This window comes from Somniosus microcephalus, chromosome 13 (genome assembly GCF_052327205.1).
Source record: "Somniosus microcephalus isolate GS21.2 chromosome 13, FLI_Smic_1.0, whole genome shotgun sequence".
In the NCBI taxonomy this organism is placed as follows: domain Eukaryota; kingdom Metazoa; phylum Chordata; class Chondrichthyes; order Squaliformes; family Somniosidae; genus Somniosus; species Somniosus microcephalus.
Genome location: NC_140999.1, coordinates 187,560,933 through 187,588,861, shown reverse-complemented (window position 1 = coordinate 187,588,861; position 27,929 = coordinate 187,560,933). Strand labels below are relative to the sequence as shown.

Genomic DNA, 27,929 nt, shown 5'->3' with positions numbered 1-27,929 from the left:
CCGTCAGCTGAAGGCACGGCCACCAATGGTGGAGCGATGAAAATCGGGGATGCACAAGAGGTCAGAATTGAGGGTTGTAGTGCTGGAGAAGGTTACAGAGATAGGGAGGGGCGAGGCCATGGAAGGATTTGAAAACCAGGGTTACTCACTGGTAGAAGAGAGTGATGAAAGGCATGGGTTCACCCGAGGAGTTCAACCCCATCCTCGACTATAGTCCATGACACTGGGGGATCTATTGTCCCTGTTATAATTGACGAAATTAGTTCATTAGCTAATTCAGAGGAAGGGAAAAAGACCATATATTCCACAACACTTCTGTCAAAGACAATCCCAGCTCTAGCTGCAGCTGTGTCAGTGGGTAGCACTCTTGCCTTTGAGTCTGAAAGTTGTGGGTTCAAGTCCCACTCCAGAGACTTGAGCGCAAAAAATCTCGGCTGACGCTCCATTGTCGGAGGTGGCGTCTTTCGGATGAGATGTTAAACCGAGACCCCGTCTGCCCCCTCAGGTGGACGTAAAAAAAATCCCATAGCACTATTTCAAGGAAGAGCAGGGGAGTGCTCCCTGGTGTCCTGGACAATATTTATCCCTCAATCAACATAACAAAAAGCATATTATCTGGTCATTATCGCAATGCTGTTTGCGGCTGTTGTGTTTCCTACATTACAACAGTGACTACAATTCAAAAGTGCTTCATTGGCTGCAAAGCACTTTGGGATGTACGGTGGTCATGAACGGTGCTATATAAATGCAAGTCTTTCTTTTACAGTATAAATAAGGTGGGACTTTTGTACAGTGCTGTTATGGCCAACAGTGCTTCAGGATGTCTTTTTTTGACAGCTGCCACACAGATCATAAATGTGTGTTTTTTGCTGTTGCTGAATTGATGCACGACCAGAAAAGCTCCGATTACGTGATTGTTTTCCAGAATACCAACGCATTGCAAGAACCACTTGCTTCGTAATGTTTCTACACACAGGGCAAAAGAGACACCGTATTTGATGCTGTGGGTTAGCGTGTTTTCCAGAAGCAGTACATATTTGAGGGCAAATGGCCAACACAATGGAGACTCGGCCTTAATTGACACAAGGGGGCACAAACAATTGGAACAGTTCACTCATCCTTTAATCAATGATGTGTTGGTGGCTTGGGTTTTTTAATTGAGAAAGGAAGGTGAAGGGCCAAGCCTTGGCCACTACCAAAGTTGGAAAGAATAAAAGAAATGAGATAAATCAAGAAGTAATGATTGTGAAGCTTGCATTATAACAGCCTCGGGTTGGTGAAGGAAGGAGAGACTGAGGGATGTAAGGAAACATAGAAGATAGGAGCAGGAGTAGGCCATTCGGCCCCTCGAGCCTGCTCCGCCATTTAATGAGATCATAACTGATCATCCAAATTCAGTACCCTGTCTCTGCCTTCTCCCCATATCCCTTGATCCCTTTAGCCTTAAGAAATATATCTAACTACTTCTTGAATATATTTGATGAATAGGCCTCTACTGCCTTCTGTGGTAGAGAATTCCACAGGTTCACCACTTTCTGGGTGAAGAAATTCCTCCTCATCTCTGTCCTAAATGGCTTACCCCTTATCCTTAGAAGGAGTTCTGGTTTGAGATCTTGAGAAATGTTGAGTTCAAGTAGGAGGCTGTACGATGAGTTTTGAGTTCAACAAAATGGGGATGTAGGGAGGAGGAAGAGAGAACTTTCCTCTCCATAGTATTTATAACTTCGAAGGAAGAAGAAAGTTTAGGGGATCATTGACTATAGTATCCGTAAAGTGGAGAAAAACGAGAGGTTACGACAGGGAGCTTGGAGATGAGAGGGATGGCGGTGAGCCTGTCGAGGAGTGCACAAGAGTGACGAGAAGAGCCACCTCGGGCATGGGAGTAGCCTTCAAGTTTTGGTTGGAGTCAAGTTGTTGAGAAGAAGTGAAGCATTTGACACAAAAGAGGAAACTGAGCTGCTTGAAGGCAGCTTTAGGAATGAAGGAAACGTGGGAGTTTAGAAGAGGGGGTGAGGCTAATATTGTAAAAGATCAAGCAAGACTAAGGGTGGAAGTATCTAAGGTAGTTACTGCTGGTTAAATGGAAGATGCAGGAAGAAACTTTGTGTTTGAAGAAATTAAACAGGTTTTCATATCCTTGCCCCATTTAAGGGCTTTGAGAAGATCAAAATGTAGTGTTTCAGCCATTGCGCTGAGAGGAATGGAGGTTGTAATCATCGAGGATGTGTGTTCTGAAGGAAACTGATAACGGCAGCTTAGAATCATCATGAAAGAGCAGATAGGGTTTTCCTACATTACAACACTGACTACACTTCAAAAGTACATCATTGGCTGTAAAGCGCTTTGCGACATCCTGAGGTAGTGAAAGGCACTAAATGGAAGTTCTTATTTTGGATGAAGATGAGATGTGAGTAAGGAACAGATTGGGAGAGAGGACAGTCATGGGGAACCCCTGAGTTAATGGAAGAAGATTCAGGAGATGAGGCATCTTCTACAGCACAGATGATACAGTTGGAGAGAAAACTAGATAGCCATGAATCTAGTGGTGGGATGCTATACGATGGCAATTATTTAGACGTGCATGGTGCCAAACCTTGCCAAGAGCTTTGGAAATGTCCAAGCCATCCACAGATGATCCACCAAAGTCTTTCCAAGTGCAGAGGTTATGATGTAAATCAGATATCTTTTTCCTTTTCTTCAGCTAACGGAGGATGAGATCGCCACGATTTTACAGTCCACGCTGAAAGGGCTGGAATATCTACACTTCATGAGGAAAATCCACAGGGATATCAAAGCTGGAAACATCTTGCTCAACAACGAGGGACACGCCAAACTGGCTGATTTTGGAGTTGCTGGTCAGCTTACTGTAAGTAATCTCTGAACTCAACTGTGGTACAAAACCACATCACAAAATAGCTCACAACAGCCGAAAGACTCTTGTTATGAAGTTATTTCCATATGTGAACTTTTTAAAAATTTTACCAGGGCAATAAATTAACAAAAATCTTAAGACAAAGTATTAAAGAAAAACTGACCTGAAGCAAGAACATTTTCATGTCTAAAAGTACACTGGGACTACCCATCCCAAGTTCCATTGAGTGGAGGATAAATGCCATGCGCCAAGAGAGCACGAGTTGGCGATAATAAGGACATAAGAATTAGAAGCAGGAGTGGGCATCAGGCCCCTCGAGCCTGCTCTGCCATTCAACAAGATCATGGCTGATCTTCGACCTCAACTCCACTTTCCCGCCCGATCTCCATATCCCTTGATTCCCCTAGAGTCCAAAAATCTATCAATCTCAGTCTTGAATATACTCAACGATTCAGCATCAGATGGGGCCATTGTAGACCTGATTACCTTCAAGTACACCTCCTGATGAGCATGGGAATGGTGACTGATGACGGCTAGTAATTTCTTCCAGAGCATCGGGATACAATTGGCCACAGCAGCATCGGGGTGTGGGTTAGACGCAACAACAAAGCATGGTAAAATTAAAAATTAGGTGAATTCTTTTTAAAAAACATCTATAAACTAATAGGCAGGGACAGGGTACTGAATTTGGATGATCAGCCATGATCTCATTGAATGGCGGAGCAGGCTCAAGGGGCCGAATGGCCTACTCCTATCTTCTATGTAATGTCCAACTACTTGTGTGTAAACACCTTACACTTTAGATCCAACTCTGAGCTGGCAGGGGCTTAGTGGGTTAAATTATGCGGACAGTTGCATAAACTTGCCTTGCATTCCCTTGAGTATAGAAGATTGAAGGGTGATCTGATCGAGGTTTTTAAAATGTCATAGGAATTCGATAGGGTAGATACTGAGAAACTATTTCCTTTGAGGGGGGAATCAAGAACAAGGAGACATAATCTTAAAACTAGAGCTAGGACATTCAGAAGGGCAGTGGAAATCTGGAACTCTTTGCCCCAAAAAGTTGTTGAGGCCAGGTCAACTGAAATATTAAGACTGAGATCAATAGATTTTTGTTAGGTAAAGGTCTCGAGATATGGAGCAAAGGTGGATAAATGGAGTTGAGGTGCAGATCAGCCATGATCTAACTGAAAGGGCTGAATTACCTCCTCCTGTTCCTATGCTGATCACGACATTTGCGTTGTCAGTTTGCCTAGAAGGTAGGGGTTCAAGTGCCTCACCAGGACTTGAGAACATAACCTGGGGAATGACACTTTAGTGCAGTATGGGTGGCGCTGTAATGTATCAGTAATTTGAGAGATGACGTGTTAAGTGTCGCATGCTCGGGAGGGACAGGTGACTTTGAACTTATGGTTCCCAAAGCTCTCCACCACTGGGGGATTTCCTCGCATCTGTAGTTAATTAATGGAAATCATATGCTATGATTAGTCAACAATCCCATTATCGTTGTATCGTGCGACTACCAGGATGGTAGAAGGCGAACCAGTTGGACCGTGGTCTTATTTGAAGGTGCCAGCTCATGTGATTACACGGTTGCAGACTACAATCCAATATCTCACCCAAGTGACTTATCCTTTGAAATGTGAGCCTAGAGAGTAAGTGTAGACAGGCCATTCACCCGTGACACCAGACGTGAACCAATCCTGTCTCCGCGCTCCTGCTCTTCCAGCAGAATCTTGGGCGATACTCTTTCAATTTGTACACCATTTCCACACACCCCAGCCCCCTCCCCTCAACCAAAGGTAGGTTTCTAATCCTCGGTCTGTGCAAACCTGGCTCAGATCAGCTAACTCGTCACACACCTGGGTCGAACCTGGGACCTTCCTGAGCCATCAGAAGGCCTTTGGGTCGATGCCAGTCACTGTCAGCATGGACACCGCTGACCAGAGCTCTCTGTCTTTGATGAATGGGTTGCGTTGAGCGATCGAGTTAATTCACAGGAAAATAACACAGTCTGTGTATATTGTAAATCTGTTGGCTTTCTGCATATCTGTTATCCCTATGGATATTTGTGCTGTCTGCCGATATTCTCCATTTAGCCACAAGGTGATGCCAAACTAGATTTTTTTTTTCAGTAACTTGCATTCAATATACTGTATTAGCCAGCCAGGGACCAAAATAAAACTGTAAACGCAGAAAAGAGAAGGCTGAAGGGTCTTTAAGATTATGAAAGGGTTTGATACGGTAACCATAGAGATGTGTCCACTTGTGAGGCAGTCAAAAACTAGAGGGACATATTTATAAGATAAGTCACTAATAAATCCAATCGGGAATTGAGGAGAAACCTCTTTACCCCGAGAGTGGTGAGAATGTGGAACTCGCTACCACAGGGAGAGGCCTCTCAGGTGGATGTAAAAGATCCCACGGCACTATTTTGAAGAGGAGCAGGGAAGTTATCCCTGGTGTCCTGGCCAATATTTATCTCTCGATTAGCATAACAAAAAAACAGATGATCTGGTCATTATCACATTACTGTTTGTGGGAACTTGCTGTGCGCAAATTGGCTGCCGCGTTTCCTACATTACAACAGTGACTACATTGGATGTTCTTGCCATGGAAGGATTGCAGCGAAGATTCACCAGGCTGATACCTGGGATGGCAGGAATGACGTATGAGGAGAGATTGGGTCGATTGGACTTATACTCGCTGGAGTTTAGAAGAATGAGAGGGGATCTCATTGAAACTTATAAAATTCTAACAGGACTGGACAGACTAGATGCAGGAAGGATGTTCCCGATGGTCGGGGAGTCCAGAACCAGGGGTCACAGTCTAAGGATAAGGGGTAAGCCATTTAGGACAGAGATGAGGAATTTCTTCACCCAGAGAGTGGTGAACCTGTGGAATTCTCTGCCACAGAAGGCAGTAGAGGCCAATTCATTAAATATATTCAAGAAGGAGTTAGGTATATTTCTTAAGGCTAAAGAGGGATCAAGAGATATGGGGAGAAAGCAGGGACGGTACTGAATTTGGATGATCAGCCATGATCTCATTGGGGGCTGAATGGCCTGCTCCTGCTCCTATCTTCTATGTTTCTATGTATGTATTGGCTGTAAAGTGCTTTGGGTCATCCTGAGGTCGTGAAAGGCGCTATATAAATAAATGCAAGTCTTTCTTTTCTAATGAGAATCTAGGCTAAATTCAATCTTTTCAATTAATAAACAAGTTATTCTCTCATAGATCCATTCTTTGAAAAAACAAAAGCAGTGTGCACTTGCCTACTGCACTCTTGCATAAAGTCTGTATTCTGTAATCTAGAATGCGCTGCCTGAAAGGGTGGTGGAAGCAGTTTCAATAGTAACTTTCAAAAGGGAATTGGATATAGACTTGAAAAGCAAAAATTTGCAGGGCTCTGGGGAGAGGGATTAATTGGATAGCTCGTTCAAAGAGCCAGCAGGTCGGGCAGAATGGCCTCCTGTGCTGAAGAGAGGTTTGATAGATGCTCATCTCAGATTTGTTTCAGTCTTACGCTTTGGGGAGGCGCAACACTGACCCACCACTCGGGAAGATTCCCCTTAGTAACTTTTCCATCTGTACTCAGGATACGATGGCCAAGAGGAACACGGTGATCGGAACCCCCTTCTGGATGGCGCCCGAAGTGATCCAGGAAATTGGTTACAATTGCGTGGCGGACATTTGGTCCCTGGGGATTTCGGCAATAGAAATGGCGGAAGGGAAACCACCGTATGCGGACATTCATCCGATGAGGGTAAGGAGCGGCAAAGTATTTGACCACGCTGAGGGTTTAAAAGCCGCTTGCACTGCTGTCGTGGCTGAAGCATTCGCGCCCCCATCCTGTACAGTATAGCTCTCGCTGCCTTTGCACAGCGCTCGGAAGAAAGCTGCTCCAGAGACAAAAAAGTAATTTGCGACTTTAAGGCTAGGACCATTAGGAACAGGAGGAGGCCCTTCAGCCCCTCGAGCCTGTTCCGCCGTTCAGTTCGATCATGGCTGACCTGATTTCTTTGCGCTACTGAACTGACAATGGGAGTGAAGTGAGAAAGGTGGTCAGCCATGCCACCACGTGCCCTCGTCTCCACCAGTAAAGTTTTGAGAGCATCTGTTTCCTCAACGCATTAAATAGACCCTGTAGTATGTTTGTAAAGTGGCCAGTAGGCCTAACCGAGAACTCTTATAAACTTTAAAAGGAAACGGGAACTTGTAAATGTTTGAATTCTGAAATAGAAAGTGCTGGAAATATCCCGGAGGTCATTCAACATCTGTTATGGTATCAGCCGTGGCTCTGGGTAGCATTCTCACTTCTGAGTCAGAAAGTTGTAGGTTCAAAGTTCCACTCCGGAACCTTGCGCACATAATCCATGCTGACATTCCAGTGCTGTACTGAGGGAGTGCTGCACTGCTGCAGGTGCCGTCTTTCGGTTAAGATGTTAACCTGAGGCCCTGCCTTCCCTCTCAGGTGGACGTAAAGGATCCCATGCCACTATTCGAAGAAGAGCAGGGGAGTTCTCCCCGGGTGTCCTGACCAGTATTTGTCCCTCAGTGAATATCACTAAAACTGGTCATTATCACATTGCTGCTTATGGGAGCTTACTGTGCTCAAAACTGGCTGCCATATTTCCTACATTACAACAGCGACTACACTTCAAAATTACTTCATTGGTTGTAAAGCACTTTGAGACATATTAAGGCTGTGAAAGATGCTATAGAAATGCAAGTTCTTTTTTCTTTTAAAGAGAAAGAACAGCTTTCTCTTAACATTTCAGAAAAGTACCCCTAACTTTCAGTCTTCAGTTCTGAAGAAAGTTGCACGTTAATTGAAACTTCAATTTTCTTGTTGCAGAGGCCGACTGTCCTGTCCAGCATTTTCTTCATTTCAATTTTAAAAACCTGGCCTTTAACCCTTTTTTAAAGAAAAAAAATACATGGCTTCCCACCATACCGGAGTTATACTGCACATGGTGCCAAGCCCTCTGGGCGGGGTTTCACACTGCTTGGCTTTGATGCTTTCTGGAGTTATACTGCTATCTTACATTAACGTGTCGCTTCCGTGTAACTGTGTCCTATAACCAGTACATGCTTGTAGCGTTTAAACATGAGCCTGGTGCTGTTGCAATCAGCACTATAAATTTCCATAGCACTGCGAGCTGCAATTAACATTATTAAATTGTCTTAAAATGTTATGAATTATAAATACCGCATTAAAATAGCTAGTTATTGGCTGCAACAATAGAGAGCTGACCTTTAAAATCTTTGACAATGGCTTTTTATTCAAGCAAGATCAGCTTTGCATATTTAACCAGTAGTTTGCAAGTGACCCGAGTACATTTTTTTCCTATTCTGCAGGCTATTTTCATGATTCCCACGAATCCACCGCCAACATTCCGGAAACCAGAACTCTGGACAGATGAATTTACGGATTTTGTAAAGCAGTGTTTAGTTAAAAATCCAGAGCAAAGGGCTGCTGCCACACAGCTCCTGCAGGTACGTTATAACCGAATACTGGCAACACTCTAACAGAAAACGTAATAGCTAACCAAATACTGGTAGCATTGTAACTGAATACTGGTAACGTGGTAACACAAACGTAATTAACCAAATACTGGTAACATTGTAACTGAATACTGGTAACGTTGTAACCAAATACTGGTAACATTGTAACCAAATACTGGTAACGTAACCAAATACTGGTAACATTGTAACCCAAACGTAATTAACCGAATACTGGTAACGTTGTAACACAAACGTAATTAACCGAATACTGGTAACATTGTAACAAAAACGTAATTAACCGAATACTGGTAACATTGTAACAAAAACGTAATTAACCGAACACTGGTAACATTGTAACAAAAACGTAATTAACCGAATACTGGTAACATTGTAACACAAACGTAATTAACCGAATATTGGTAACATTGTAACACAAACGTAATTAACCAAACACTGGTAACATTGTAACCGAATACTGGTAACAGTGTATCACAAACGTAATTAACCGAATACTGGTAACATTGTAACACAAATGTAATATTTAACCGAATACTGGTAACATTGTAACACAAATGTAATATTTAACCCAATACTGGTAACGTAACACAAAACATAATGGCCCAGAACATGCGGTCAGGATGACTGTGAACCGGCAGCGTTCGCTATCATTCCGCCTTTGAAACTGACCGTAACTTCGTGATGTGGTGCCTGCGCAGGCGCATGTGGAAATCCTGAAGTTGTGGTCTGTCACTGACGGCTCCGACACAGGCTGCGCTGTGGTTCCCCGACCCCCTCACAGAGCCGGCTATCTGTGTAATCACCCAAATCGTTGAACCTTGGGCTCTTCCGCAGTAATTACACTGTTAAATTTCCCACTAACAGTTAGACCCAGAGGGATTAGGTGTAACTGAGGTTTTAACAGCATTATTACTGCTAAACAAATGTTGAGGGCCTGGAAAACTAATATTAATTTTGTGCAGTGTGGAAATTTTTCCATTTAAAATTTTTTTTTAATTAAAAATTTTAAGACACTTCTTTAAAAAAAAAAATTTAAGTTTGTCCATCTTTATTTCAGGTTTGCCTTTTCCCCCATGTGAGAGCCCCAGTCTTTGTTTTTGCTCTCTCTAGCATTTAAAAAAAAGTTAGAATGTTAAGCGCTTGCCCACTTCCTGGTTTGCTGCCTTTTGATTGGCGGCTTAGACAGCCTATTGACATCATAGCATTTCACACAAGGGACTCCCCACTACAGTGCGTTGGATTTGAATTGAAGGTCGGAAAAACCCGAAGTTCTCGATACGGATCACGAGATCCTTGTGCGCAGTGTACTTCAGGGCCAACCGCGCACGCCTTCGTTTCGCTGCTGACCACACATTCCGGGCCAATATTTAACCAAAATGGAATAAATGGATGGGGCTGAAAGCAGGTATGAGGAGTACTTGCTAGTCTGGAAAAACAAAAATGGAGGAATTTTTGGGAGAAATTTCCAGAGGGCAGGGAGGTGGTGGTTGAGAGGAGCGTCTGCCAATGGGGAAGTGAGCAGACAGGGAATGAGTAGATCATTGTTGGAGCAGCACAGGGTGTAGGCAGGGCATTGGGCCGCAGGAGGCCACTAAGCTAAAATGGAGTGAAGCTGTAGAGGAACTTGATTAATCTTGAAATTGATTTGCAGCGGCACTGGGAGTCAGTGGAGCCTAATGAGAACTGGGGTAATCTCAGCGCGGGACTGGGGTAATCTCGGCGTAGAACTGGGGTAATCTCAGCGCAGGACTGGGGTAATCTCGGCGTAGAACTGGGGTAATCTCAGCGCAGGACTGGGGTAATCTCAGCACAGAACTGGGGTAATCTCAGCGCAGGACTGGGGTAATCTCGGCGTAGAACTGGGGTAATCTCAGCGCAGGACTGGGGTAATCTCAGCGTAGAACTGGGGTAATCTCAGCGTAGAACTGGGGTAATCTCAGCACAGGACTGGGGTAATCTCAGCGCAGGACTGGGGTAATCTCAGCGTAGAACTGGGGTAATCTCAGCGTAGAACTGGGGTAATCTCAGCGTAGAACTGGGGTAATCTCAGCGCAGGACTGGGGTAATCTCAGCACAGAACTGGGGTAATCTCAGCGCAGGACTGGGGTAATCTCAGCGTAGAACTGGGGTAATCTCAGCGTAGAACTGGGGTAATCTCAGCGCAGGACTGGGGTAATCTCAGCACAGAACTGGGGTAATCTCAGCGCAGGACTGGGGTAATCTCAGCGTAGAACTGGGGTAATCTCAGCGCAGGACTGGGGTAATCTCAGCGTAGAACTGGGGTAATCTCAGCGCAGGACTGGGGTAATCTCAGCACAGAACTGGGGTAATCTCAGCGCAGGACTGGGGTAATCTCAGCGTAGAACTGGGGTAATCTCAGCGCAGGACTGGGGTAATCTCAGCGTAGAACTGGGGTAATCTCAGCGCAGGACTAGGGTAATCTCGGCGTAGAACTGGGGTAATCTCAGCGCAGGACTGGGGTAATCTCGGCGTAGAACTGGGGTAATCTCAGCGCAGGACTAGGGTAATCTCGGCGTAGAACTGGGGTAATCTCAGCGCGGGACTGGGGTAATCTCGGCGTAGAACTGGGGTAATCTCAGCGCAGGACTAGGGTAATCTCGGCGTAGAACTGGGGTAATCTCAGCGCGGGACTGGGGTAATCTCAGCGCAGGACTGGGGTAATCTCGGCGTAGAACTGGGGTAATCTCAGCGCAGGACTGGGGTAATCTCAGCGCAGGACTGGGGTAATCTCAGCACAGAACTGGGGTAATCTCGGCGCAGGACTGGGGTAATCTCGGCGCAGGACTGGGGTAATCTCGGCGCAGGACTGGGGTAATCTCAGCGCAGGACTGGGGTAATCTCGGCGTAGAACTGGGGTAATCTCGGCGCAGGACTGGGGTAATCTCGGCGTAGAACTGGGGTAATCTCAGCGCAGGACTAGGGTAATCTCGGCGTAGGACTGGGGTAATCTCAGCGCAGGACTGGGGTAATCTCGGCGTAGAACTGGGGTAATCTCGGCGCAGGACTGGGGTAATCTCGGCGTAGAACTGGGGTAATCTCAGCGCAGGACTGGGGTAATCTCGGCGCAGGACTGGGGTAATCTCGGCGTAGAACTGGGGTAATCTCAGCGCAGGACTGGGGTAATCTCGGCGCAGGACTGGGGTAATCTCGGCGTAGAACTGGGGTAATCTCGGCGTAGAACTGGGGTAATCTCAGCGCAGGACTGGGGTAATCTTAGTGCAGGACTGGGGTAATCTTGGCGCAGGACTGGGGTAATCTCGGCGTAGAACTGGGGTAATCGCAGCGCAGGACTGGGGTAATCTCGGCGCAGGACTGGGGTAATCTCGGCGCAGGACTGGGGTAATCTCGGCGCAGGACTGGGGTAATCTCGGCGCAGGACTGGGGTAATCTCGGCGTAGATGTGGGGTAATCTCGGCGTAGATGTGGGGTAATCTCGGCGCAGGACTGGGGTAATCTCGGCGCAGGACTGGGGTAATCTCGGCGCAGGACTGGGGTAATCTCGGCGCAGGACTGGGGTAATCTCGGCGCAGGACTGGGGTAATCTCGGCGCAGGACTGGGGTAATCTCGGCGCAGGACTGGGGTAATCTCGGCGCAGGACTGGGGTAATCTCGGCGCAGGACTGGGGTAATCTCGGCGCAGGACTGGGGTAATCTCGGCGCAGGACTGGGGTAATCTCGGCGCAGGACTGGGGTAATCTCGGCGCAGGACTGGGGTAATCTCGGCGCAGGACTTGAGTAGATAAGGACAGGTGAAATAACATTCTGAATGAGTTACTGTTTATGGCCCATTGTGAGGGAGTCTGATGCCAACTGCAAACTGCATTGGGACAGTTTAATTTAATTCTACTTGGGGAGGTATTGGAGAGGATATTTTCAGCAGACTAGACTCGATTTATACACCCGTCCCAGAGGCAAAATGGCAGCAACCTAGCCTACTGCACTGGTTCAAGTTTATTATTATTTTTTAAAAAGGCGTTCTTTGTTGTGGGAATTGGATTCAGGAAGAAGAGACTATGATGGTACGCTGGGTTTTCTGGTCAGTAAATGGTGTGGATTATAGTAACTATGCTGTATATCGGACAAGTAACCGCAACATCCTGCCAACTGGTCATTCACCTCGTGTAGCACTACTTGCTGGCCAAGTGCTGTTCAGGAGGGAATGTAAATCCCACTTTGTGAGCAATAATTCACTTGCCCCCATGGCAGCTATAAACAGCTGCGAGTTGTTAATTGCGTGACCCCTTTAGAGATGTTATAAAACTGCCGAGCCAAACATTTGTGTTGCCTCTTGTCTTGCTATTGTGAGATTTGTGAGTGTTTGATCTGGTCACATTATGTAACCAAACTTGGCTGGAATTCTCGTCAAGCACTCGAGAGGAATTCGATCTGTCATTCATCTCCTTGACCTCCACAGATGAATCAGCTGGCCTGAAAGGGATAGCGATGGATTAGACAAACACAGTCGCGTCTTTATGAAGCAACCTGCACAACAGGCCAATTCCCTATTGATCGGAAACAGAATGAAAACAAATCTGCCATTGATAACCTGATCTGACACCTTGTGCACAGTAGGGAATATCAATCTGAATCAAAGGTTCCTGACAGTACAAGTGGGTTTTTCTTCATGATTTAGGTGCAGTTGGTTCATGTAGGTCACTGTACATAACCTGGGGTGTGCTGAGCTCGCATCTCCACTGGGGTGAGGTCTGCAGTGGGAAAAATCCATAAATAAAAATCAATGCGCCTGAATTGGATTTGAAAACAGAAGCTTACCGTAAATCTTCAAACGTCACTGAAACAGATGATCTGGTCATTATCACACTGCTGTTTGTGGGAGCTTGCTGTGTGCAAATTGGCTGCCGTGTTTCCCACAACAGTGACTACACTTCAGAAGTACTTCATTGGCTGTAAAGCGCTTTGGGATGTCCTGTGGTGGTGAAAGACGCTCTATAAAGGCTCGTCTTTCTTTCCTACCCTTGACGGGAGTTCAGCTTATTTCAAGGGACCCTTATCCAGGGCACTGAGGCAGCGAGATTCTAATTATCGGGACCATCGGGATATTTTCAAGTGAAGTCTGCTTGGCGGAGATATTCGTTTGTTTGATCCTGAGACTGTCGGCCACTCTCACACTGACGGGAAAACCTGAGATGGGAGACTCCAGACATCAAGCACGTCTCTCAGATACATGTGTGCTTTTTTAACCTGATTGTGAATAATTATTTTTTTGATGGGTGGTGGGGGCGGGTAGATTATTTCTGAGCTCATCCAGTTGTCGGTGCTGAGGAAACAAACACGCTCTTCACTTTGGCACCCAGTTTTTTCCAACAGTGACTACACTTCAAAAGTACTTCATTGGCTGTAAAGCGCTTTGGGACGTCCGGAGGTCGTGAAAGGCGCTATAGAAATGAGTCTTTTTTCTTCTTAAATATATATGTGTTCTCTCTTCCACTTTGGGGCCTAAGTTTAGGAAAAATGTAATAATTTTAGATCAATTTGTGTGTCATATGGAAGTCCCTTTTTTTGGGGGGGGGAAATTGTGCTTATTGTACTCGAACATTTATCGTACCCCCTCTTCCACTGGAGGCCAGTTCATCAGCTTGACTCCATTAAAGGGACAGTGGTTTCACAGTGATGTGTCTTGCTGCCATCATATTTCTAAATGGAAAAGAAAGACTTGCATTTATGCAGCGCCTTTCACGACCTCAGGACGTCCCAAAGCGCTTTACAGTCAATGAAGTACTTTTGAAGTGCAGTCACTGCTGTAATGTAGGAAACGCGGCAGCCAATTGCGCACAGCAAGCTCCCACAAACAGCAATGTGGTAATGACCGGATAATCTTTTTTTTTTAGTGATGTTGGTTGGAGGATAAATATTGGCCAGGACACCAGGGAGAGCACCCCTGATCATCATCGAAGTAGTGCCATGGGATCTTTTACGTCCACCCGAGAGGGCAGACACGGCCTCGGTTTAACGTCTCATCCAAAAGACGGCACCTCCGACAGTGCCAGCACTCCCTCAGCACTGCACTGGGAGTGTCGGCCTAGATTTTTGTGCTCAAGTCTCTGGAGTGGGACTTGAACCCACAAAGCTCTGACTCCGAGGCGAGAGTGCTACCCACTGAGCCGCGGCTGACACGAGGAAATGGAGGATGCTGCAGTTCTGTAATCGCATCACCAACCACATAAAATCAATGTCAACAGCATTGTGGGCTGCAAAACTGTGGTGTTAACTGGAGTGTGCACTTGTGATTAAAAAGCCAGGCTATTCCAGGAACTGAGCCTGCCTGAGAACTCCGCACCAAGATCAGGAAAGATTGAACAAGCTGGGACTCTTTCCTTTAAAATTTTTGAAGGGGTTTGAAAGGGTTGACGTAGAGAAAATGCTTCCACTTGTGGTCGAGACCAAAACTTGGGGCCATAAATATAAGATAGTCACTAATAAATCCAGTAAGAAATTCAGGAGAAACTTCTTTACCCAGCGAGTGGTTAGAATGTGGAACTTGCTACTGTACTACAAGGCGTAGTCGAGGCAAATAGCGCAGATGCATTTAAGGGTAGGCTAGATAAACCCATGAGGGAGAAAGGAATAGGATGTTGATGGGGTGAGATGAAGAGGGGTGGGAGGAGGCTCGTGTGGAGCATAAACACCGGCACGGACCGAATGGCCTGTTTCTGTGCTGTAAATTTTATGTCGAATGGTAACTCCTCTTTCAATGCTGACTTACTCGTGTAACATTTAACGTTTCCACCATTCATGATTGGATAGTAGCTGAAGAGTATTTACTCGCTAGGTTTGCAAATCTCAACAGTTTTGTCTTGCAATGGGTTCTGAGGTGAAGGGGAAAAAAAGAGGACTTTGGTGTGTCAACCAATCATGCTCTTGATCGAATGGCTGGGCTTTTTTTTATTCTCTCAAAATACTTTACGTGCATTTTTTAAAAAATCTTTCAGCATCCCTTCATTAAAAATGCCAAACCTGTGTCGATCCTGCGGGATCTGATCAACGACATGATGGAAATTAAACTGAAGCGTCAGGAGGAGCAACAGCGAGACTTGGATCAGGACGATGAGGAGAACTCGGTAGGCCTCTGTTGCCAGGTTTCTCTTGCTCTTTTCTTGCTCGGCAGTCATACTAGAAGTGTCAGCTTGGCTCAGTGAGCAGCACTCTCGCCTTCCGCTCAGAAGGCTGTGGGTTGGAGTCACGTGCCAGGACTTGAGGCTGACACTCCAGGGGATTTGGGCTAATGGTTGGTTTTTGCAAACTGGCATTCATTCGTAGCACAGCCCAATACTCTTGAGGCCATAAACCTTAAGCAGACTTTGTCCAATAAATGATATTTATTTATGTTTAATGTGGACAGGTTGGAGTTGTATCATCAGTGAGGTTCACCAGTTCAGTATTCTTTATCTGCCTTTCAAAGAAATATAGTACAGGAAACTTTTTTATCCGGCACCGACGGGACCGGCGTGGTGCCGGTTGATCAAAAAGTCCAGATTACAGAGAGGTATACTTACCAAGGTACGAGAGCCCCGTACACGACCACAGATGCAGGAGCCCCGGTTACACGACCACAGATCCAGGAGCCCCGGTTACACGGCCACAGGTGCAGGAGTCCCGGTTACACGGCCACAGATCCAGGAGTCCCTGTTGCACGGCCACAGGTGCAGGAACCCCAGTTACACGTCCACTAATATATAGTAAAACTTACCTGAACCTACTCCTGAATTTTGCCGGTTAACAGAGATTTCTGGATATTTAGGTGCCGGTTAAAAGAGAGTGTCCTGTACTTGCAACCAAGGGTTACGGAACCAAGGTGGGTAGATGGAGTTTAGATGCAGATCAGCCATGATCTAATTGAATGGCGGAACAGACTCGAGGGGCTGAATGGCCTCAGCCTGTTCCTGTGGATCCATTATTGATGCACAGTGGAACTTTAATTATCTGCTACAGGCCCTGCCCAGTTGGATAAATAGTAACGGGGCGTCCTATTTTTAGTTTCTCCTCAGTCTGTTTAGAATGTCTAAGCGAGTCTCAGCATCTAAGAACTTACGAAATAGGAACAGGAGTAGGCCTTCGATCCTGCTCCGCCATTCAGTAAGATCATGGATGATCTTCTACCTCAACTCCACCTTCCCACACTGTCCCCATATCCCTCGAGTCCCTTAGTATCCTTAAACCTTATCGATCTTTCTCTTGAATATACTTAATGACTGAGCATTCACCGCTCTCTGGGGTAAATAATTCCAAAGATTCACAACCTTCTGAGTGAAGAAATTTCTCCTCCTCTCAGTCCTAAATGGCCGACCCCTTATTCTTGAGATAACACTCACGTATTTCCACTTTAAAACAGAGATATTCTTGGGGGGGTGGGGGGGGGAATTGCTGACAGGCTGACTCCTCCTTGCATTTATATAGCAAGCTTCACTAGCAGGTAGAGGCATCTAGGGAGGTTTTACTACGTGAAAGGCGCTATATAAATGCGAGTTGTTGTTGAGTGCTTTACCGTAAGAAGGGAAAGGGTATGGTGGGCACAACGCTAAATGCACGGAGAGCAAATTCAATCAGGTTCTGAGCACCGAGATAACAACTTAACCCCGCTGGATCATGAATCCACAATCTGGGAAATCAGTGGGAAACGCTTAATTCTGTTTTAGCTGGTTTAGGCACGACCGAGCCCCATTCTTGCAGATAGTTGGGGTTGGGCTGAACTGGAGGGCCAATGGCCCAGATTCCACTGTATAAAGTTGAAGAAGTGTTGTGCCTTACAGCTGTTGACTAAGAGATTTTCCAGGAGGTACCCTGCCAAGAGCATACCGATTTTATAAATTTGCCCGCCATTTTCAACCGTGCTCTCTCCCGCTAAAGTCAGTGCAACCGCTCTGGAGTGTCAGTTGGACAACCCAGCCTCGGCACTTCGAGCAAGGTACCCGGCGACGGGTGACCAGCCAAACTGTAGAGGTTTTACGAAAACACCAGCGCAAGAGCGCGTGGACTTGTGTGCTTGTGCTCTGCTGACCTTTGTTCTGTGCTGCTTGGTTCTGGCTAAGTGATGGACAGAAATTAGAGTGATCTCCTGGGCTAGTTTCGATCACCTAGTGCGTTTGGAGAGGAATTTCCCAGATTGTTGTTTTCTCCAGTTGGCCTGGGTTTTTATCTTTTTTTTTTCACCCCTCGATTATGTGGGACAGGCTAGTTGGACCGTGAGGGTCTTTTCCTGTCCGTTATTGTTCGTATGTTTGTAACCTGGGGCTGAAGCGATTTAATGTATGGTTTGAATAAGGACAGTTCCAGGAATTGACCTCCACTACGCCAGTTTGAATGTCTTCATGTGGCGGTGCAAATTTAAGTTTTTCTCCTCTTTTCTTACAACAAAAACAACAACTTCTTGCCTTTATACAGCGCCTTTAACGTAGTAAAACCTCCCAAGGCGCTTCACGGAAGCGATTATCAAACAAAATTTGACACCGAGCCGCATGAGATATTAGGGCAGGTGACCAAAAGCTTGGTTAAAGAGGTAGGTTTTAAGGAGTGTCTTGAAGGAGGAGAGAGGTGTAGAGAGGCGGAGAGGTTTAGGGAGGGAATTCCAGAGCTTAGGGTCTTGGCAGCTGACGGCACGGCCGCCAATGGTGGAGCGATTAAAATCGGGGATGCTCAAGAGGTCAGAATTAGAGGAGCGCAGAGAGCTGTGGGGCTGGAGGAGATTAGAGAGATAGGGAGGGGCGAGGCCATGGAGGGATTTGAAAACGAGGATGAGAATTTTTAAATCGAGGAGTTGCTTAACTGGGAACCAATGTAGGTCAGCCAGCACAGGGGTGATGGGTGAACGGGGCTTGGTGCGAGTTAGGACACGGGCAGCCGAGTTTTCTACTGAAGTCGGTGACTCGTACTTGGCTGGTAACCTGCCGGGACCTTGCCTAAGCGCAGAGCTCAAGTTATCCAGTTGAGTTTCCAGAGCAGTTCTGTTGACTTTACTGTGAGCCAACACTTCAGACTGGCCTTGAGGCTGATCCAGTCTCCCAACACCGGAAAGTCCACTCACTCTTGGCTATGTTTGCAATAGATGTTGTTGGTTGTTCCTGGGGTCAGGCAGCCCTGGATTGGTCCAGATTCTAGTCTCAAGTGCAAGCTCCCATTAAAGGCGAAGCAGTTGCTCTGGGAAGTATGGGGCACCATCCCATACCCAGCAGCACCAGAGTCGCCTTGGAGAGGGAGGTGCAGTGGACAATGTCAGCATCCAGAAGCCAAAAGATCGCCTATTTAGTACCAGGTATTATAAGTGGTGACATTGCGAGCTGGAGGAAGAACATAACACAGAAAGCACTCTCACATAGGTACAGGAGTAGGCCATTCAGCCCCTCGAACCTGTTCCACCATTCAATTAGATCGTGGCTGATCTGTATCTTAACTCCATCTACCCGCCCTTGGTTCCATATCCGTAAACACCCTTGCCTAACAAAAATCTATCAATCTCAGTTTTGACCTTTTCAATTGACCCCCAGCCGCTACAGCTTTTTGGGGGAGAGAGTTCCAGATTTCCGCTCCCCTTTGTGTGAAGAAGTGCTTCCTGACATCATCCTTGAACGGCCTGGCTCTAATTTTAAGGTTATGCTCCCTTATTCTGGACTCTCCCACCAGAGGAAGTAGTTTCTCTCTATCTATGCTATCAAATCCTCAAACACCTCCATTAGCTCACCCCTTAATCTTCTATACTCGAGGGAATACAAGCAAAGCCTCTGCAACCTGTCCTCATAATTTAAAGGGCTTAACCCTGGTGGTATTCTGGTGAATCTGCACTGCCCCTCCTCCAAGGCCAGTGGATCCTTCCTGTGGGGGGGTGCGGGGCCCTGAACTGAACGCAGTATTCCAGGTGAGGGCTAACCAAAGCTTTATGATTAACCCACACTGTCCTCCTGTAAACATTTGTGTTATCTGTTACTTTGAACTATTCTGATTACTTTTTCTTACTGGGTTTGTAATCCTTTTCTTGTCTAGAAACCAATTTATAGAAAATTTGTGTTACTGAATAGAAATAGGCATAAGACAGAGGTGAGGAGAGTGAGTTTGCTATTTTGAGGAGTGCGGTTCTTTTGTGTGAAGTTTTGCATGGGACTTTGCTGTGTTTTTAAAAAATAAGAGTTGCATGCTTGTGTTTGAAGGAGGAAATATTGTGCAAGAAATGTGTGCATTTATGTAGTGGGTACGTTAGCATAGTGGTTATGTTACTGGACTAGTAATCCGGAGACATGAGTTCATATCCTATTTAAATTCAATTAAATTAATTAAATAAAAAACCTAGTATCAATAATGGTGACCACGAAACTACCGGATTGTTGTAAACACCCATCTGGTTCACTAATGTCCTTTAGGGAAGGAAATTTGTCGTCTTTACCCGCTCTGACGTATACGCGACTCCAGACCCACAGCAATGTGATTGATTCTTAACTGCCCTCGGAAATGGCCTAGCAAGCCACTTATTCAAGAAGGCGGCTCACCACCACCTTCTAGAGGGTAATTGGAGATGGGCAGTAAATGCTGGCCTTGCTGGCGACGCCCACATCCCGTGAATAAAAAAAAATTAAAATTTTATCGTGTTGTCAAAACATTTCGAAGCACTTGCCGCAACGAATTACTGTTGCAGGGCAGTGACTGTTAAACAGGCAAATGCAGCAATTCGGTTGTAAATTAAGGGTGAAGTTGTTTGCTGAGCTTTGGATTATTTTTGCGTGCGTGTGTGTGTGTATCCAGCACTCCCTGATCAGATATAGGATACTTAGACGGAGAATAAAGCTCCCCATCTGCTCTGCCCCAGTCTCAGAAGAGAGTCCCCATTGCATCAGCGTGATATTTATCCATTTTCCACACCAGCCATTCTATGGTTTGTTGAATAAGGTTGCCAGCTAGTACTTTGCCGCTCAGTTGAGACTGCTCAAACTCATTTCACAGTTGGCTGTGCCTTTTCATTTTATCGAGAATGATAATGCATGAGGCTTACACTCCATCAACTCAAACTGTTCCCCTATATTATGTGTCTGTTCGTTAGTGCCTCTTTTAAACATCCAACTGTGACGAGGAATTAAAAGTATAGTGTTCCTTTCTGCAGTTTTTTTTCTATGTGAAAGGATAAGTGTTCTGGAGGGGTTGTCCGAGCTGGATTATTATTAGTAGATTCAGGGCGATTGCAGTGATCTTCCCCTTTCAACTGTGGCAGTTAACTCACTTCCCCCACACTCTGAATGAGTAATCTCTGTTCCCTAATGGTATTATTGGTGTTCACTGCTACAACAATCAAGAATAATGATACAGCGCAGCAGGAGGCCATTAGGCCCATCGTGCCTGTGCCAGCTCTTTGAAAGTGCTATCCAGTTAGTCCCACTCCCCCTGCCCTTTCCCCATTTCAAGTATTTATCAAATTTCCTTTTGAAAGTTACTATTGAATCTGCTTCCACCGCCCTTTCAGGCAGCACATTCCAGATCACAACAACTCACTGCGTTAAAAAAAAAAAAAATGATCCTCATCTCGCCTCTGGTTCTTTTGCCAGTCACCTTAAATCTGTGTCCTCTGGTTACCGATCATCCTGCCACTGGAAACAGTTTCTCCCTGTGTACTCTTATCAAAACCCCTCAAAATTTTGAACACCTCTATTAAATCTCCCCTTAACCCTTTCTGGTCTAAAGAGAACAATCCCAGCTGCTCTAGTCGTTCCACATTACTGTGTTCACTCGCATTTAGACTATATTATTTTGCAAGCAAAATTATTAGATTGAGTTGGGAATGGGACTTGCGTGTATTCCCCCCGCCCCCGTGAACATACTTCACATTTGGGAAGGCTTTTGTTCGGCAATAACATTGTCTGGTTCAACGGTGTTTATATTTCTGTTTGCATTCTATTAAATTCGAGAAGGTCAGAAGGTTGCTTTCTCCTTGTAATATCGAGCTGCTCTTGAATAATTGATACAGGAAGAGGACGACATGGACTCGGGCACCATGGTCCGAGCGAGTGCGGAGGACACGGGGACCATGCGGGCCGCCAGCACGCTGAGCGACGGCGCGCGGACAATGATCGAACACGACAGTTCCACACTGGACTCGCAGATGGGGACCATGGTGATCAACAGTGGAGCGGATGAAGAGGATGGCACAATGAAAAGTAAGACCGCAAACTACTGATCGAGGTTTATTATAAAGAAGGAAAGAAAGTCTTGCATTTATATATAGCGCCTTTCACGACCTCATGACGTCCCAAAGTGCTTTACAGCCAGTGAAATACATTTGAAGTGTAGTCACTGTTGTAATGTAGGAAATTATCGCTCGTTACCCACCTCTAAGCACCAAAGGAGGGACTAAACACCAACATTAAACTGGAACCTTTTGTGAATGCGCTGCATTACCGGAATACTCGTGTAATTGTCCAAAGAAAGTTTTATTTAAAAAAAGAATGTATCCTGCCATTATAACACGGTGTCAGCTGTGGCTCAGTGGGCAACACTCTCGCCTCTGAGTCAGAAGGCTGTGGGTTCAAGTCCCACTCCAGAGCACCAAATCTAGGCTGACACTGCCAGAATTTTAGGCACAAGAAAAGGGCAATTAGCACCAACAAGCCTGACTCGTTTTGCTAGATGCTGATCCCCGTTTTAACTGCATTCTCACCGAGTCCCTCAGCCCCTTTTCTCTCGAATGAAGCTAGTTGTTCCTTGACGCATTGATGCTGTTTACTTCAATGTCCTTCCCTGCTAACTTATTCCACAAAGAAGATTTGTAGAAATTGTAAGTTTTAGAGTAGATGAACATGCACTGGGGGAGGAAGGGAATACAAGTCCTTTTTGACCTCAAGAAAGAACATTGCATTGATATAATGCCCTTCACCTCCTCAGGACATCCCAAAGTGCGTCACAGTCAGGGAATTACATTCTAATTACCTCAGCTTATCTGCTGCTGCAACCCTCATCCATGCCTTTATCACCTCTAGATTTGACGAGGCACTCCTGACTCTAGTTCTACTCTCCATAAACTTGAGGTCATCCAAAACTCTCCTGCCCATGTCCTAACTCGCACCAAGTCCCGCCCACCCATCTCCCCTGTGCTCGCTGACCTACATTGGCTCCCAGTTAAGCAACGCCTCGATTTTCAAATTCTCATCCTTGTTTTCAAATCCCTCCATGGCCTCGCCCCTCCTTATCTCTGTAATCTCCTCCAGTCCTATAATCCCCCTAGACCTCTGCGCTCCACCTATTCTGGCCCTTTGAACATCCCCGATTTTAAATGCTCCACCATTGCTGGTCGTGCCTTCATCTGCCTGGGCCCTAAGCTCTGGAATTCCCTCCCTAAACCGCTCTGCCTTTCCACTTCTCTTTCTCTTTAAGACGCTCCTTAAAACCTACCTCTTCGACCAAGCTTTTGATCCTCTGCCCTAACATCTCATTATGTGGCTCGGTGTCAAATTTATAATAATTGTTGTAGGGCTGGAAGAGATTAGAGATAGGGAGGGGGCGAGGCCACGGAGGGATCTGAAAACAAAGATGAGAATTTTAAAATCGAGGCGTCGCCGGACCGGGAGCCAATGTAGGTCAGCCAGCACAGGGGAAGATGGGTGAACGGGGCTTGGTAGTAAAATGTCCCAAGGCGCTTCACAGGAGCGTTATCAAACGAAACTTGACTAACAGTTGGGGCGTGAGTGGCATTTAATTTAATCCTGTCCCCTCACACTGTGAAAGTGGTGACTCATGCCGAGGTATGCCTAGCTGACAGCAGCACTCTGGTACATCACTCAGACAGCCATATTACTCAAGTGGACAGTGAGTGTGGGGAGGGGGGGTGAGTGAGTGAGTTGCGAGGGAGGGAGAAGTGAGTGCAGGATCCAGTTGAACACAACCTGTTGTCCACTTGCAGCAGGGATCCGGAGCAGGAACACTTGTCCGATTTATTATTTCCCTCCCCGCCCCCACCCCCATCCCACCAAAAAGCTTGAGAAGGCAGAGGCGAATTATATTGTTCCTTCCTTCCTGCCTCCGAGCTGTATAATCTGCAGTCATTGAGCTGCTATGGCTTTGTTTATCCACTTGGATTGGTCTGTTCTGAGATACATTTTTGTGGGGCTGATTATCGTATCAGGAAGGGCGACTGAGCTGGAGATATCTTCCATTTCATTACTGGGATATCCAGTTCATGTATACAACCACCAGTGTACTCCCTAACCTTCAACTGAATCAGCTAATCGGGCTACAGTCTGATTCCTTAAAGCTCCATTTGGAGCCAGTGAACAATCAGTTGATTTTACACCGCTACCTGTTCCCCACCACTTTCAATTCTATAAACGGTGAGCTGGCAACGGCTAGTGATGGCTTCATGGAACAAAAAACAACAATTTGCATTTATACAGTGCCTTTAATGTAGTAAAACATCCCAAGGCACCTTACAGGAGTGTTATCAAACAAAATTTGACACCGAGCCACATAAGGAGATATTAGGACAGGTGACCAAAAGCTTGGCCAATTAGGTAGGTTTTAAGGAGCATCTTAAAGGAGTAGAGAGAGAGGCGGAGAGGTTTAGGGAGGGAATTCCCGAGCTTAGGGCCCAGGCAGCTGAAGGCACGGCCGCCGATGGTGGGGCGATTAAAATCGGGAATGCTCAAGAGGCCGGAATTGGAGCAGCGCAGATATCGCGGAGGGTTGTAGGGCTGGAGGAGGTTACAGAGATAGGGAGCGGCGAGGCCACGGAGGGATTTGAAGAGCACCCATATTTCTACTGTTTTCCATTTGAGATTAAGAAGTCTCCAAACCTGTGTGCAGTGGCGCAGGTGGCAAGTGTTGGTGTGACCCCAGATTAAATCCATTCTTCCACTCCAGAGGAAACCCGTCACATTTGAAGAGCTGCAGCCCTTGCTGGTAATGCGCGGCCAGTGGTGTGAAATCCTATAATGGATTATTGTCCTTTTCTCCTTCATTGTTTATGTCAAGCTTTCTGTTTTCTGTCCTTCTACCTTCCTTAACTTCAGCTCTCTCTTAAAATCATTGCTTTGAAGACATTGAGTTCCACGCGAAAGGATGAAGTGCTTTTATTATTTTTTCTTCCCTCCCAATTTTGTGCCCCCTTCCTCCTTATAGAAAGTATGAACAGATTTGCATTTACAGGAAACTTTGTGTTATCCGGAGGCTAACTGTCCGGAATGCTCGAGCCACCGGCAAAAATCAGGTGCCGTTTTCGTTGGGTTTTTTTTTTCTCGTTGCTTTTTCCCTCAACAGTCAAGCTCTGCTGAAGCTGTTGCTAAGCTACAGAGACGCTTGGACTGGTTAGAAGCTGTAGGGTTTGTTGACACATACAGAGCTCAGAAGCTTCCGTACCTTTCAACATTAGCGCTGGAGTCATAGTCATAGAGTTTTACAGCACAGAAAGAGGCCCTTCGGCCCATCGTGTCTGCGCCGCCCATCCCTCCCTGTCCAGTCTAATCCCATTTTCCAGCATTTGGTCCATAGCCTTGTATGCAATGGCATTTCAAGTGCTCATCCAAATGCTTCTTGAATGTTGTGAGGGTTCCTGCCTCTACCACCCTTTCAGGCAGTGAGTTCCAGCTTCCAACCACCCTCTGGGTGAAAAAGTTCCTCCTCAAATCCCCCCTAAATCTCCTGCCCCTTACCCTGAATCTGTGCCCCCTTGTTATTGACCCCCCTACTAAGGGGAAAAGTTCCTCTTTATCTACCCTATCTATGCCCCTCATCATTTTGTACACCTCAATCAGGTCCCCCCTCAGCCTTCTTTGCTCCAAGGAAAACAACCCCAGCCTGTCCAGTCTCTCTTCATAGCTGAGGCGCTCCATCCCAGGTAACATCCTGGTGAATCTTCTCTGCACCCTCTCCAAAGCAATCACATCCTTCCTATAGTGAGGCGACCAGAACTGCACACAGTACTCCAGCTGTGGCCTCACCAGCGTTTTGTACAGCTCCATCATAACCTCTCTGCTCTTATATTCTATGCCTCTGCTAATGAAGGCAAGTATCCCATAAGCCTTTTTAACCACCTTATCTACCTGTTCCGCTGCCTTCAGGGAATTATGTACATGTACACCAAGGTCCCTCTGACCCTCTGTACTTCCTAGGGTCCTACCACTCATTGTGTATTCCCTTGCCTTATTTGTCCGTCCAAAATGCATCACCTCGCACTTTTCCGGGTTAAATTCCATTTGCCACTTTTCCGCCCATCTGACCAACCCGTTAATATTGTCCTGTAGCCTGAGGCTTTCCTCCTCGCAATTTACCACCCCACCAATTTTCGTGTCATCCGCGAACTTACTGATCATACCCTTTACATTCTCATCCAAATCATTAATGTAGATCACAAACAGCAAGGGACCCAGCACCGATCCCTGAGGTACCCCACTGTCCGGCAGTTTTGAGGGAACGGCAACAGCTCAGTCCCGTCGGTGCCGGATAGCACAAAGTTTCCTGTATATAGCGCTTTTCATGACCTCGGCTTCCCAAAGTGCTTTCCAGTCAATGAAGTACTGTCACTATTGTAGAAATGCGGCAGCCAATTTGCACACAGCAAGCTCCCACAAACAGCAATGTGATAATGACCAGATAATCTGCTTTAGTGATGTTGATTGAGGGATAAATATTGGCCAGGACACCGGGGATAACTCCCCCTGCTCTTCTTTGAAATAGTGGCCATGGGATCTTTTACATCCACCTGAGAGAGCAGACGGGGCCTCGGTTTAACATCTCATCCGAAAGGCGGCACCTCCGACAGTTCAGCACTCCCTCAGCACTGCACTGGAGCGTCAGCCTAGACTTTTGTGCTCAAGTCTCTAGAGTGGGACTTGAACCCACAACCTTCTGACTCAGAGACGAGAGTGCTGCCCACTGAGCCACAGCAGACAGTTCACTGCCCCATGCTGTCATATCTTCAGCTGACCTCCCCCAAATGGGTATTGTTCACAAAAGTGCGAGCCCGGACAGTAGGTGATGCAGGCCGCTCACCTACTGACTCTCCAAAGCCTCTCCACCACCTAAAAGGCACAAGTCAGGAGTGTGATGGAATACTCTCCACTTACCTGGATGAGTGCAGCTGCAACAACACTCAAGAAGCTCGACACCATCCAGGACAAAGCAGCCCACTTGATTGGCACCCCATCCACCACCTTAAACATCCACTCCCTCCGTACCATGGCTGCAGTGTGTCCCACCTATAGGATGCACTGCAGCAACTCGCCAAGGCTTCTTCGGCAGCACCTCCCAAACCCGCGACCTCTTCCACCTAGAAGGACAAGGGCAGCAGGCGCATGGGAACACCATCAGCTGAGCTCGATAGATTTTTGTGCAGTAAGGGAATCAAGGGATACGTGGGTAGGGCGGTATGGCGGAGTTGCTGTAGAAGTTCAGCCATGATCTTATTGAATGGCGGAGCAGGCGCAAGGGTCCATATGGCCTACTCCTGCTCCTATTTCTTATGTTCTTATCACCTCCAAATCACACACCATCACGACTTGGACATATATCACCGCTCATTCATCGTCGCTGGGTCAAAATCATGGAACCACCCCCCCCCCCCCCCCCCCCCCACCCCAACGGCACTGGGTGTACCTTCAGCACAGCAGCGGTTCATGAAGGCGGTTCACCACCACCTTCTCGAGGGCAATTAGAGATGGGAAATAAATGCCGGCCTTGCCAGCGACACCCAGATCCAAATAAAACATTTTTGAGTTCAACCATAGGAGAAAGGGTGACACCATTGAAGCCTAATCTTGTATTATCACTTTTCAGCAGGAAGTCACTGGGTTAATGATCAGTATCGGGAATTTTGGATAATGTATTTGTTTCCTCCCTTCCCCGTGTCCAAGGAGCCAAAGCCAATCGTAGCCCATCTATTGCCACTCTGAGTTGCTGATGGGGGGGCTTGGAGGAAGCAGTTTTATAGGCGTAGCGGAAAATTTTAAATGCCTCGTACCTTTCAGTGCGCGACACCTCACAGTTGCAAACGGGGGAGTTTTTTTTTTGCACGAATGCATATCTCCAGTGAACATGCACAGTGGCCAGAATGGAGGCCAGCATGTGTGTACATGCCAGACACTTCTTGTGAGCAACAGTTAAGTTAACTGTAATAAAAACAGAAAATGTTGAAAATGCTCAGCAGTTCAGGCAGCATCTGTGGAGAGAGAAACAGCATTAACGTTTCAGGTCGATGTCCTTTCGTTAGAACTGGGAGAAGTTGGAGAGTTAGCTGTTTATAAGGAAGTGCAGAGCTAGGGAAAAGGGGTGGAACGGGGGCTGGGGAGGGGAAGGAAAGAACAAAGGGAAGAGGGTGGAAGGGAGGAGTGATTAAATAACGAAAGAGTTGATGGTACAAGACAAAAGGGGGTGGTAATGGCACAAGAAAACAAACAAAAGATGTGGCAGGGGGCCATTTTTGTTGCTGGCCGCCTGCCACACCTGCCCCCATTGCCGTCCCCGGCCTCCTGACCAGCCCCCCCCCCCCCCCCTCTGCGGGGTGCCGCCTGCGCTCCGATCCCTAGTGGCCCAG

General features: G+C 46.6%; 1 protein-coding gene across 2 annotated transcripts in view; it reads left to right on the top strand.

Moving 5' to 3' along the window:
• The window catches only part of LOC147108892 (serine/threonine-protein kinase 3/4), a 187,928-nt gene that overhangs the window by 52,568 nt on the left and 107,431 nt on the right, over positions 1-27,929 (top strand). Inside the window, exons 5-10 of one of the 2 annotated variants that reach the window (XM_086005839.1) lie at positions 2,702-2,866; positions 6,471-6,638; positions 8,234-8,371; positions 15,370-15,498; positions 19,412-19,465; positions 21,378-21,567. In XM_086005839.1, coding sequence (XP_085861965.1) covers positions 2,702-2,866; positions 6,471-6,638; positions 8,234-8,371; positions 15,370-15,498; positions 19,412-19,465; positions 21,378-21,567 — 844 coding nt within the window. The remainder of the gene's footprint in view (positions 1-2,701; positions 2,867-6,470; positions 6,639-8,233; positions 8,372-15,369; positions 15,499-19,411; positions 19,466-21,377; positions 21,568-27,929) is intronic. The other variant, XM_086005841.1, reaches the window with a different exon arrangement.